This window comes from Odontesthes bonariensis, chromosome 2 (genome assembly GCF_027942865.1).
Source record: "Odontesthes bonariensis isolate fOdoBon6 chromosome 2, fOdoBon6.hap1, whole genome shotgun sequence".
Taxonomy (NCBI): domain Eukaryota; kingdom Metazoa; phylum Chordata; class Actinopteri; order Atheriniformes; family Atherinopsidae; genus Odontesthes; species Odontesthes bonariensis.
Window position 1 is genome coordinate 10,840,301 of NC_134507.1, and position 13,140 is coordinate 10,853,440.

The window sequence follows — 13,140 nt, forward strand, 5'->3', positions numbered from 1 at the left end:
TTCTGACAACAAAGGAGACGTGTGCTCACTGATTATAGCTTTGATGATGCAGCTCTGAGGCTGTGTTTTATGGGGAGATATTTCTGGCTCAGGAATAATTTGCTGGAATTATCCAATATATCTCGAACAGTGACATGTACTATCAGTGTATGATGACAGACACAACACTCGTATGTCATGTCAATAATGTATATTTGCCATATGTATTTTTGATGCATTGAGTTCATTTGCTCAGGCGCTGTGATGAAGTGTGTGACTCCCGCAGGTTCCCTACCATGCAATCCATGCTAATGTTTAGTCTCTACAACCAAGAGCATAAAAAAATAAAAAAAAATAGCAATAAATGGATTATATCTGAGAGTGATGATAAACTTTATCAGTCTCCTGATACTGTTGTCCATCTGGATGCAGTCATTCAGGAGTCTGCAGCAGCCGCGCCTCGCTAACAAAGGCAGTACAGCACAGACACAGATCTCCCTTGGGTTTGGGATCCAGCTGGAGCAGACATGCTAGGGCAACGTGTCCGTATTATTGTTTTGACAGAATCAAGAAGGAAATGCAAGTAGCAAAAACGTGTGCTTGGAGTCTGCACATTGGATTCTGCTGTGAGTGCCCCCAATGTAATTATGGGCATGGGTGGCCAGCAATGACAGCTCATCTGTTAGCCAGCCAGTAGGAGTTTGGTGCACCTGGCTAGTCCTGCACAAGAATGATGACCCACAGACATACACAGATTAAAAATCATGTATACATTTTCATAAAAGAAGCTACAGACATGACACTTTGATATCTTTTTATGTTGATCATAAGCACAAAGCTGACAGAATTACCCACTATCAGACCTCTGCATTTCATGTACAATGTAAATGAGTTACAAATGAATAGGTTGAGCCCATGGTGTTGACATTTTAATTAGACTTTTAGATCTTGGCATGTATTTAGAGCTTCACAAACAAGAGTCACAGGTTTTGAATTGACAAGAGCAGATTAAATCATCTAAATCAGATATTGAGCCTGCATCATTAAATATCTCACAGTACAGCAATCTCTCTAGGTCGTCCTCAGACGAGCCTTCCATCGTTGCTTCCAGTCATCCCGATTCTCCAATAGTGTTGACAAATACTATCTGCACTGCAAATTCATGTATTTTGTGGTACAATAGAAAAGCATAATGTGCATTAATGGCACTTGAAACTTAGATTAATGACTCAAGTTTGCCTCAAGTGTTCTCTTCATAAGGAGTGGAATAATTACTAAAGTATTTCCTTTGATTTCTTGTTAATTATAGAAGGTCATGATTTATTTTTCTTCTGAAAATCATAATACCTAAGTTTCTTTACAACATCTAGTTTAAACATTTTTATTGTTTCTTTTGGCAATTTCTTCTCCTGAGTTGGCTTGATCTTCACCAAGTACAGCTCAAACAACGACGGGTCAAGTCAATGACACAGACATGTATCTTTATGTGTGCCGAGCACATTTCCATCAATACAACCACCTCTTGTATGCAACCAAGGGCTCCAATCATTTTGTGTTCACCCTTTGACGGAGCCCCTCCAATCAGGGATGAATAATGACTGGGCAGGTTAGCATGCAGTGATCCCAGCTTTTTAATTAGTCTTCCATTAACTTGTTCAACCTTGGCGACTGCAGGGTGCATACTCCACATACACACAACCTAACACCCAAAATATCGGACCCGCACTAAAAACCATAAAAGATCTAAAATTAGGTATTTATCTGCAATGCAGTTTTAATCTAAACAATGCTTGATTTCTTTCTAATTGTAAAGAAAAATTTCTTTTTTTCCTATGTCTTTTCTCTATTCTTTTTATTTGCGTAATCCTGCAAACCATCATCAATGAGATAGCAGGTACGAAAGATAGTGAGTTTGAATGCCATTGCTCATACATTTTAGATAAATAGGATGTTTCAAAGTGTTTATGATCAAAAACGTCTGGTGTGTGATCATGGTTTAGATTCCTCTCCTATAACCACATAGTGCAGGTGAGGAGATAAGCTGTCTCTTGGTGACTTTGAAAGAATACTCCCTTTTAAGTACAGACTGTTAAAGTTTATATTTTCAAAAGAAAAGTCACCTTCTCTGTTATGTTTCAGTAATTTGAAATTCTTCTGAGTTCTCAGACAACAGTATCTGTTTGGAAATAAACAGAATATTAGTCCTGCATTTCTGGTTTCTTTTAGAACCTCGATTTTGCTCATATCTGTCTAAGTCCATGTAAAGTGTTTGTGATCTGTGGAATAAAATAACCTGCCTGAGCCTTGATGAATGGTGGACATGCTGTAAAAAGGACCATGGAAAGCAAAAAAAAACCAAGTAGACCTGAAATGGGTCTCTTTGCATAATGTCAGTCAACTCAGAAATGTGTTTCCCCTTACTGTATGACATAAGATATACCATACCGAAACAATATAGTTGGTATCAATTGTGTGTGTGTGGACATGTGTGCTTGCAAATGTGCACACAGGTCTTTTTGTGTGACACAAAGCATGAATTCATGATTCATTCTCTTTCACTTTCTACAGTCAGTTTTAGAATAGAGTAGCACAACATGATGGAAATTCTTGGGAAGCTGCTGTCCTGTGGCTTCCAGCACCCAGTGGTATGCTCTATCTTGGCCTTTTATCACTCTTTCTGTTTGTCAGTGAGCCCTTACCTTCAAAGGACACTTATAGCTTTCTTTCATTTTTTTATCTTGTTTTTTTTTTTATATCAGAGTTGAAAGGTTGAGAGAGTGAGCATACATATTATGAATGAAGCCCCCCGCAAGACATCTAGCAAAATAAAATGTTACTGTCCTCAAATGCTGCTCGTAACATTTACTCAAAAGCACTGATCATAAACTATTAATAGATGTATGTGTGTGCAGAGGGGTCCCTGATGTCGGGTCGGGTCAGAAATGGGGCTGTTGGCTCCCTTTATTCCTTCAGAACACAACTGTCCTGCATGAAGGAGGATGGGTGGCAGATGGTTACAGTTATGTAAAATTGCCATTATTCAGTCAAGTGATTATCTGCTGCTGTGGTGTGTAATGCATCTCTGTGACTGATGCCTGCACACCCAGTGGAGATGTGTGAAAGTGAAAGAGGTCACCTCTTTCTCTGCAGCCTTGCAAGTGTTCCTTGTATGACTCCTTTTAGCCAAATTATCATAGTATGGACATTAACATGGCAAGTGGATAGCTTTGTATCAGTGTTTTAAAAAGTACACTCTTGTTTGAAATCTCAACAATACAAAGTTAATTGTGAATCTGCCTAGTTTGGAAACTTTATCATACATATACTCATAAATTACCTGTTTCACAGTCAGCTAAATGCCAAGGCAAATCGCAGTCTATGATGGTCTGTGCGTTAATGTAAAAGAGGGCAAAAATCAAAATAGTAATTTATCAAGATTGAATAAGTAGAATATTAATCTGTAGTCATTTGTAATTATGATATTTTTGTCAATATGATTTCTTATCAAGTTTTACACACCACAGTTTGTACAAAAGAATCATACAAAATGGAACGTCTTGTTCTGCTCCCTCCACAGCGCAAGTTGTTTGGTATAACAAAGTGCCAATAAAATTGGTCTCTTCAGCAACATGTTATGACAGCCTCTGCCGGGCTGCATTAAGAGTCAGTTTTGTGGACTAACTTTATGGTTAACTTCTTCCCAAAAATTGGGAGTAATTCAGAATGTGAAATGCAAGAGATTTTCCCTGCACTGAATTTGATAGGCCCTCTTTTTACAGCCATACGCAGACAGACTTTTACTTGTCATAGTACAAAGACTTCTCAATTTATTAACCTGGGTTGGGAAATGAAACAATTCTAGGCATCATTTTAGAAAAAGTCCTCTTGGTGATCTATTTCCCTTTCATTGTCTGTGTGGAATTTATGCCACTGAGACAAAAATAACCTTTATTCTTTATTTTGGATTCATCCATCACAATGTGTCTTCATTTATATGAGGTTTTATTGTCAAATATGCTCCTTTCATGTTGTTTTTCTTTTTGGCATTTAATTATAGCTGTGTAATCTCCAGAAGTAAGAATGATTTGTTTGCCCTTTCATGCCCTTTTATACAACAATAAAGAAGCATAAACTGCTTCTTCTGATATAATTTGTTGTATTATTGTTATATATATTCATCTGGCTTTATAAAAGTGCTCTCATGTGGTATAATTTAGGTGTTCTTCATCAGGAAGGAACAAATTAGTTTGGCAATGATTGATGATTATATCCCAGTTATATCTGTCTAGTTAGTTTTCCTGCCAAAAGATATACAGCAGAAGGCTTTTTTGCAATAAACATGCCTACTAATTGCTGGTCTACCTTTTTTCTTCTGTGCAGATCACACGGGTCATTTTCTGTGTCTTCCTCGAGACTGATTTTGCCATCTACAAGAAGAAAATGTCGGTCATTTTTCAAGGTAAGTGTGTTTACTCCTTGTGGATTGAATCTCATTCATTATAATCTTTGCATTAATTCTCACGAGTTGTTGGACTAACCCATTAAAAGATTAATGTTGAACATGAGATGCCTCCAAGATCTTGAAAGTATGTGATGTCACCACCTTTGTAACTATCTGTGCAGAGCTTGACAGTTTTGCAATCTGTAGCAGGGATGTCTTGTTCTTGAAAGCAGTAGTGTGAATACCTGTCAGGTGTGGATGACGCCTTCAAAAGTAAACGGATGTAGTGCAGTGTGAATTTATGGTGACAGTTATGAATATAAGTGTTAGGTTCTCTACATATTGCCTTAACAGGATTAGTGGTAATAGTTTTCTTCTTATATATATATTTTCTAGTCTTCTTGTGAGTGTCTCCTAGCTGGTATTTCACATGTTTTTTTAATATTCTGATGAGACTTAAATGTCAGATTTGATTGACTGTGATAATGACATGAATGTCTCCTACAAGCAGTACAAAAACTTGGATGTATATGCATAGCAACTGATCGTCCCTGGTTGCTGCTCTTGAATTCTGTGGGTGAAATAAACAAACATCCATTATCTTCTATTGCCACTCTCTTTTCTGTCCCTCTTTCAATTTCCGCCCTCCTTTCATGCCATCATCCTTTTTCGGAGACCAGGAGCAGTCACCAGCTCTGATGGGGGCTCCACTGAGGATTGAGTTGAATAGCTGGGGAGCTGAAAAGAGGCTGTCTGGCTTCACCAGCCTAGCATTACCTCCCATTTACCTCACTTTTCCCTCCTCACCTCCCCAATGGAATACTGGCTCTCATGCCTTCATCTCGCTGTTCCCAGATGGAGACTGTTTTGTTCTCCCTGCACTCCCGTCATCTCTCCCACCCCTCCACCCAGGCTCTTCCCTGAAAGATTACATTCTGAGGAGAGACCTTAATTATGCCTGCCTGCCCCCGTGCACCCAGCACCCGTCTCATCATATTAGTGTTTTGAGATGAGAATCTGGAGCTGCTATTCTCCAGTTATCAGTCTCGCCATTTAAAAGTGTAGTCAGTGGCTATGCTTCGTAACAGGGAGACAGGAATGAAACAAAATGACTGGCTCAGGGTGTCTGTGTGAGCCTGTGCCACTGAGGGCAATTGGAATAGCTTTGAGTCTGATTTTCAAGTGTATAAAAACTATTGTTTACCAAGTTGCAGTGAACTGCTAATGAGGAAAGCTGAAGTCAATAATTTCAATGTGGTCCTGTTCCAGAAGGCTGCCACAGCATAAACCATAATGCAAGTACTTTTATCATCAGTATCTCACCGCTCACATGCTCTTTGACCCTTTGGGCCACCATTATCACTTGTCTCTGAATACGTGTGGGCTGGAGAGGATATTAAATCTCTCTTAGACCAAGTGGCTATGTAAGTAAGTGTGACTTTCCCACTCAGCATCAGGGTCTGGAGTGATGCAGACACTATTCTCACCTACACCTGTTTTAATCTTTCATCTTATGTGCAAGATTAAAGCAGTTTGCATTCTCTGTGAGAACAAAAGCTATTTAAAGTTGTTGACCAAGGAACAACTGAAAAACAGACACTAATAAAAGGGAATGAATACGTATATCTGATCTAGGAAGGCTTCACTGCATAAATATGTTCTAGCAGTAGTGGAAAGGTGTGCTTTAAAGGAACAAATTCTGATTGGTATGATTGCACCGTGTATGTAATGCATAACCCTGTAGTGTGAAAAGACTTGCATTTAGCCTCCACAGAATCGCTGTAGTGAATCAGAAGCTGTGAATTAGCTCTGCAGGTGTGCTTGTGCACTTTCAGAACTTCTCATCATCCTCACTGCTAGGGAAAGACAGTCGTGTAGATCTTGCGGCAACACTAAATGCCACATGCAGAGGTTTGAGATCATTCTTTCTCCTGCAACATCCTCGCTTTCAGTAACCTTCTGTTACATCTGCCCCCCCCCCCCTTTCTTTTCCCCTCTCATCTCTTACTCTTATTTATGCTTCTCCTTGTTTCCTTGCCTCTTACCCTATCCCTCCACTTTCTATCGCTCTTCCTGATTACATCAAAGAGGAGCTTTACATTGCTTCCTCTATCAGCATAGCTGCTACAAAGGTGCCATGAATAGTGGCCTTACAGGTCTTTCTGTAATCTGTATGTGTGTGTGGTCAAAGTGAAACCCAGTATCTTTCCTGTCACATTAGTTTCAAATGTATCTTCAGCAGAGAGGAGGTACAATAGATTTTTATTTTGAAGTTTTACTACTCTCATTTTTCACTGTATAGCTTTTTTCCTCATATTCAAGCAATCTGTCAAGTGACAATGACTGGAGCAGGGATGTGTAAACAGAACATTTGCATACAGGAAATTGCTTTATTACAATGTGCCTTTCCACAAGCTGTCAGTATGAGGGAGCCAAAATATGGTTACTTCACTGAGGAAGGAAGAAACTGAAAAATAGCCTCTGCTGACAAGAATACTCATGCACACATGCTAACAGGCACATCAGCCACGACACACATATGAAACAGGACGGTGCTCCCTGTCAAGTATTAAATATCCAACCACTGTCATCATAATGAATGATTAGAACAAATGACTGCAATTCTGCTTTGCACTGATGTGTACTTGGTGTTCATGTCCTCATGTCCTCATATACAGACAAAGGTCTTTTATGTAGCACCATCTCAAGGAGCACTTCATACATTTTGAGTTATAAGGCCTCTCAAGCACACAAATACTGAAATATGCAAATAGATAAGCAAGCCACTGCACACAGCTGCTAAATGTTACCTTTAGTACCATCCACTATCCATTACCCACCATCGCAACCAAGCTCATAAGTAGTGATATAATGACCTATTCATTACGCTGCACACATCTCAAAGTTGCTTGATGGATTTTAAAGGACAAACATTGTTTGTGTCATTTGAAGATAGACACACACATAGAACCAGCAATCAGAAAAATATCAAGGACTAACATTGGTTGCATTTTTAGAAAAAAGTTCATTTGAAATATAGCCATTATTCGATTAACATACACAGCTCAATCATTTCAAATAAGCATGCCTTTCTATTATGTATTCTGAATGTCGTGTATGACCACATGCTTGCCTTGGCACGTATTATTTGCAAGTATGGAAGCAGTCAGGCAGCTGTGGTTGTAGAGAGTAAAAGCATGTAGAAATTGATTCTGGGTACACTCCTGCTCTAATATGATCCGGGTGGCTGCCCACAAGCTGGGCTCCATCTCCTCTTCTCCTCAATCAGCCACGGTGCTGACAATATTAACACAGCCCACAGATCTGCAGAGGCTGCTGCATTCTCTCCAACTGTTTCACTGACTTTCCAATTGACATTTATTTACATGGCTCTTAATATACTCCATACACACACACACACACACACACACACACACACACATCCCCCAAAATGTCTGCAATAAAAGCATGACCCCCACCCACAACCACTACTGCTTTGGAAGAAGTATAGCTGTGGTATGCGCAAGCTTTTATCACACACATGTAATTTGTTGACAGAGGATATGAAGGGCTATAGGAAGCCTGTGAGGGGTGAAAATGAAGTCTCTGTTGGTTTCACAAAGTTATTCCTCTGGGACAGGAAATGAGGAGACCATGGTGTGTTACTGATGTGATTGAGAGAAAGCACAGAGTCAACTTTGACAGAACATTCAGCTTCAGCTGGGCATTAGTAAAAATGTTTGTGCATAAATCAAACATGTAGAAGTTTGCTCTGACTGTTCTTCTCAATATCTTCAGTGTATACTGGACATTACTTTTAGGGTTTGCTTGGCTTTGGCACAGTTCAGTTTAAACTGAATTGAACTTTAAACTGTTGAGATTAAAATAAATAGATTTTGAGCAGTTAACACATTTATATGACAATAGAAAAGTAGAATTGTTGTGTTAGTCAGAAAACTGGAGTTTTAAACTACGCTTCAGAAATTGTAATCGTGAATCAGCCGAGTAAGACTATGTATCAACCCATTAGTTCATTATAAACTACAAATAAACCAAGAACCGAAAAAAGGTTTTACATATTGGTATTCTCAACCAAGTCGAACAATTTTCTTTTCTGGGCAAGTGTTTGACTATTGTAATAATGTTATAGTATTTGGCAGTAGCTGAAACACCCTCTGTTTCCATTCTTGCTCTGTTGTTACTGTATCAGTGGGCCTTTGTTTCCCCAAGCAGGGTTAGATTAATGCACTGTACCCTTTTATTCAGTGTTATACAAAAGAAAAGCCTGTCGCCGCATCCACAGGGAGTTCTGATGGCTACACTTCTACAGAACAGATGACAACAGCCTTTCATCAAAGCGAACGCTTTCCTTTGCTTGTTAACCACTGTGCAATCATTTCACAGACTCATGCATCGCCATATACACATGTATAATCATGCATATGCCCTCACAATCGCTGCATATTCCATTCATATAAATTGTGCACACCAAAAGCTGTCCACATTTATTGTATATACAGTGTAGTGGCATGTCGCCGAGCACCTTGAGGCATGCTGAGCTGTGCAAGATCTGAGTTTGTATAAATGTGTTTGTATGTGGGAGCTGTGAGCAGGCATCCACACTTCCTCTTTCTCCATCTGCAGTTTCTCCCGAAGCAGCCTCCAAAGCCCTCTCCTCGTTTCACACTGTGCAACTCAACTCATCCACCCAGAAACGCCTCACCTCAGTCTCTCTCACACAATAGGGTTACAGAGCAAAGAAGGGAAAATCAAAGAGCTTTTTAAAGGTGCAATTGTCCATGCCAGCCTGCAGTCCATGTAATTTGAGGAAACAGGAGGTTTTGTGTCATTTATGCTGAGCCTACTGGTATGGACTTAATTGAAAAAGAATGTCTCATGAACGTGACCTCCTCGAGCAGATACCCACATAGTGCTTTGGTATAATAAGTCGCTAGATCCAAGGCCGTCTGGTGGGGAAATTGAGGGAGGTTGTTAAGGGTTGTTGGAATTTTGGAGCATAGCAACACGTGTGATGAGGAAGAAGGAGGAGGTGGAAGAGTTTCAACAAGCAGTAGAGCATATTAATACAGTGCTTTAGAATTATGATCAAGTTGTGATGACACGTTGTATTGCACATTATAAAACAGCATGGTTTAACACACTGTCATTTCCCCCCTCCGCCAGACAACGATATGGAGGTTACAGAGGAGCAGCTGAAGGGAGGTGAGTGACAGAATATGTCATGGTTGCCTTTTCACCTTAACACCTCCTTCAAGCACACAGAGAGTGAGTGAGTGGCATAGCTTCAGCTTGTGACAGTGATTTGCTAGGTTTTATGCAGGAGATGAAACTGAATGTTTACTTATCTGGTGACAAGGTGAATCCCTGGCCTTGCAAAACATAGTTAGAAATACTTTATGTCAGGTGTGTTACATTACAAAAGCTTTTATCCACAGCTAATTCCCTACAACACTCTCTTCATCCGGCTTACGGCCACAATGCCTCCAGACCACCTGAAGCAAGTGACAAAGAAACAGCAGAGCAACATCCCTCCACGGCATAAGCCAGGCGATAGTACAAACACAACTGTCAGCACATAATGCTTTTATCACCACACTATCTTGGCACATGGCCTGAAACTCCCAGATACTGCTTATCGGGGTAAACTATTGACATTTGTCTATGCACTGATGTCCTGAATAAGCAATGGAACAAACAAAAAGCCTCTTGAAAGTGTGAATATTTTCAAACTTTTCATGCAGTAGCGTTGAACATCGGTTTTTGTCTTTGCTGTTTTTTTGTTCATTAAAGCGGCAGTCGGCAACTTTTTTTTAGTCATATTAGCTTGAACTGTCATGGGATTCTGGAAGTAGAATATTAAATAGGCTGTTTAGGAAAAATAACGAAATCTGTAGCTCCCTCTGAAGCCTGTAATCATGCTTACAAAAACCGAGCGCTCCCGGCTGTTTTTAACCAATCAAGTTAGGGTGGAGGAATCCTACCTGTCAATCACAGCTTGTGCACACGCTGCTGAGTGTGAGTCTGCCCCAGCTTGTGTGCGCTCACATGGCTTGCGATATCACACTGGTGTGAACTCATGTGCACAACCTCGTCCACAGAGGGGGAGGGGTTTGGGGGGCGATTCGGAGCTTGTTAGAGGTTGGGGGAGGGACCTGAAAGTTGTGTCAGTTCGAATTTTCCGACTTTAGACTCGTAATTTTGAAAACTTGCCGACTGCAGCTTTAAACGCAGCCTGCTGCATGTATCTGTTTTCTCTCGGGTACAGTAAGGCATAACCCCTTGATTTGAGTGTTTTTTTATATATGTATATTATCATTATTATTATCATTACAAGGGCTTTGCTGTGAAAATATCCCCGCCAAGCTGCTGATTTCTCTAAAAATATGTCATAGTACACGTACAATCAACTAAGCACCGAACACCATTAGTTTTACTGTCTGTCAAAGGAAGTGTTCACATTACAGTAAATGTAGAACCAAGGGTGCTATAAAAATGTTTTTCCAACCAAAGTCACCCTCGTGATTTGCCAATTACACGCATCTGTGTTTTCAAAGAGATTCCATTTTGGGGCGGACATAAAAGGACTGTTTTATAAGTGCCCTGTAAAATGTGATATTGCAAAGTGAAACAATGTGCACGTAATGACTACATCATAAAGACTTGGCTGAGAGCAACTGCATCTGACTTTGTCCTGACCAACTATATTTTGCCTATCATGTTTCTCACCAGCTGGTTTACTCTGTATCCAGTATAATAACATAGCATCAGACCATAACAAGCCAACTGAAACAACCCCTAATAATTCCTAGCTCCGTTTTATCATCATGCCAGTCCTGTCCTGGGCCAGACTGGCCTCGTTTGATGGGCCTCTTTGCTGGTGCCAAGCACTGGCCTTTTATTCTGTTCCATCAGCCAGAGTTTGAATCAGTAGCCTGGAACCCATTCAGAAGTTCAAATGACTGCTATACTCACATGTAATAGTGCTTTTGTCTAAGACTAGTCTGGAGATGGTCTCAAAGCCTCACATTCTTCCCTCCTCTCCCAGTGGAGTCTTTTTCTGTTTTTTTGGTCAGGCATGTCTTTAGCAGCTTATGTAGCTTGGTCAGCTGAGACAGAGTGTTACAATGAAAGCCCTGTTATCAATTCGTATACTTTGTGAAATCTGAATAGAACTGAATGCCATGACATGCAAATTGTTAAAATAAAAATAAAAAATTTCCCCCTTCGGAAAAGATATGCTCATTTTTTAATTTGATGCCAGGAACACATTTCCTCTTTCAACACTGCAAGCATTTTGTAACTGCAAAAGACCACTTTTGCAGTTTCTAAAGTGAAGTAGGATTTTAGTTGCTTTACAGTTTTGGGCCATATTTTCATAATGCAACAACTGGACTGCAGACAGGCCAGTTTTGCCCCTGGACTCATTTACCATGAAGTCATGCTGTAGTAATAGGTGCAGAACATGGTATGTCAATGTCTTGCTGAAATATGCAAAGCCCTGAAATATGCTTCCCCAAAACCGGTATTGTGCAGTACTGGTGGTGCTTTCACAGAGCTGCAGTGATGATGTGTGCCTCTTATCACAGATGCTGACTTTGAGTTGTGCACTGTTAACAAGACAGGTGGTACTTCTCTTCTTTCGCCCAGAGAATGCTGCTCTGATGATTTCCACAATAAATCATCAACATTTAAATGTATACTTTTCACCTCAATGCATTTTTGATGAGCTCAAGTCATGATGTTATGCAATGTTGATGATATTTTTTGGGGGTTTTTTCATCATTGGATTGTGTGATTACTTACATTCTATACAGCGTCTACACTTATGTGAACTGCTACAATGAGTTTATCAGAAGTTATGTTCACTTACTCTTTTACACTTTGAACATCTTCTTGATGTTTGGGGATAGATTCATCAGTTCCAGATCACTTATTCTCCATTTCTTTTTGTTTATTCACAGATAACACGCCTCCATCAACAAAATCCACCATCAAGGAAGAAAGTGAGGACATCAACAGAGGTATGTCTGTTCTGAATATTCGTGTCTGTATGTGTGATTGTTTTCTATTTCATTCCTTTTATTGGTGACTTCCTTTTTTGAGCATGCCAAGCAACATTATGACTAGTACAAACATCTTACACTGATATGTGTTTACAGAAAAATTTGCCAGTGTTTATAAAGTAATGGAATGAGTTCTTCGGTAATCTCTTGCTCTCTGATGCCAAACTCCTCTTTGGGGAAATGAATACAAGATGAGGCTGGGTCTTTTTTAAAATAATGTTTTCTTTAAGGCAAACTTGTTTAAGAAGCCATTATCTGGCTATTCTGCAGTTTTAGCCCCTTTGGATGTGTAATATTGAAACAATTATAGGCTTCTCCGATACGATGGACCAAAGATAATTAGATTCTTGCACTGGAGGGTGTTAGTAGGCAATTAAAATCGTACACCATCCATTTCTCTTGAAGCCTTAAGGTTGTAAGGAATTTTTCAAGATAGGAGTCATGGTTGTTTTCTTTGGGAAATCTGTTCTTCTTACTGAACATGGAATGCTGGACTAGATAGTGAAGTCACTTCAAGGGCATCAATGCCTTCTATGTTGTTAAACAAAGTGCAATAGATAATTTTTCTCTGCCCATTCAACATACCTTTACATAATCCACACCCGTTATTCAGCATGACTCACAAATTCAATCACC

General features: G+C 39.8%; 1 protein-coding gene across 2 annotated transcripts in view; it reads left to right on the top strand.

Annotated features, from left to right (window-relative positions):
* Nucleotides 1-13,140, top strand: part of macrod2 (mono-ADP ribosylhydrolase 2) — a 432,443-nt gene that overhangs the window by 393,892 nt on the left and 25,411 nt on the right. For both annotated transcript variants that reach the window (XM_075476803.1, XM_075476812.1), the window contains exons 9-11: nt 4,360-4,438; nt 9,605-9,643; nt 12,403-12,462. In XM_075476803.1, the coding sequence (XP_075332918.1) occupies nt 4,360-4,438; nt 9,605-9,643; nt 12,403-12,462 (178 nt within the window). The remainder of the gene's footprint in view (nt 1-4,359; nt 4,439-9,604; nt 9,644-12,402; nt 12,463-13,140) is intronic.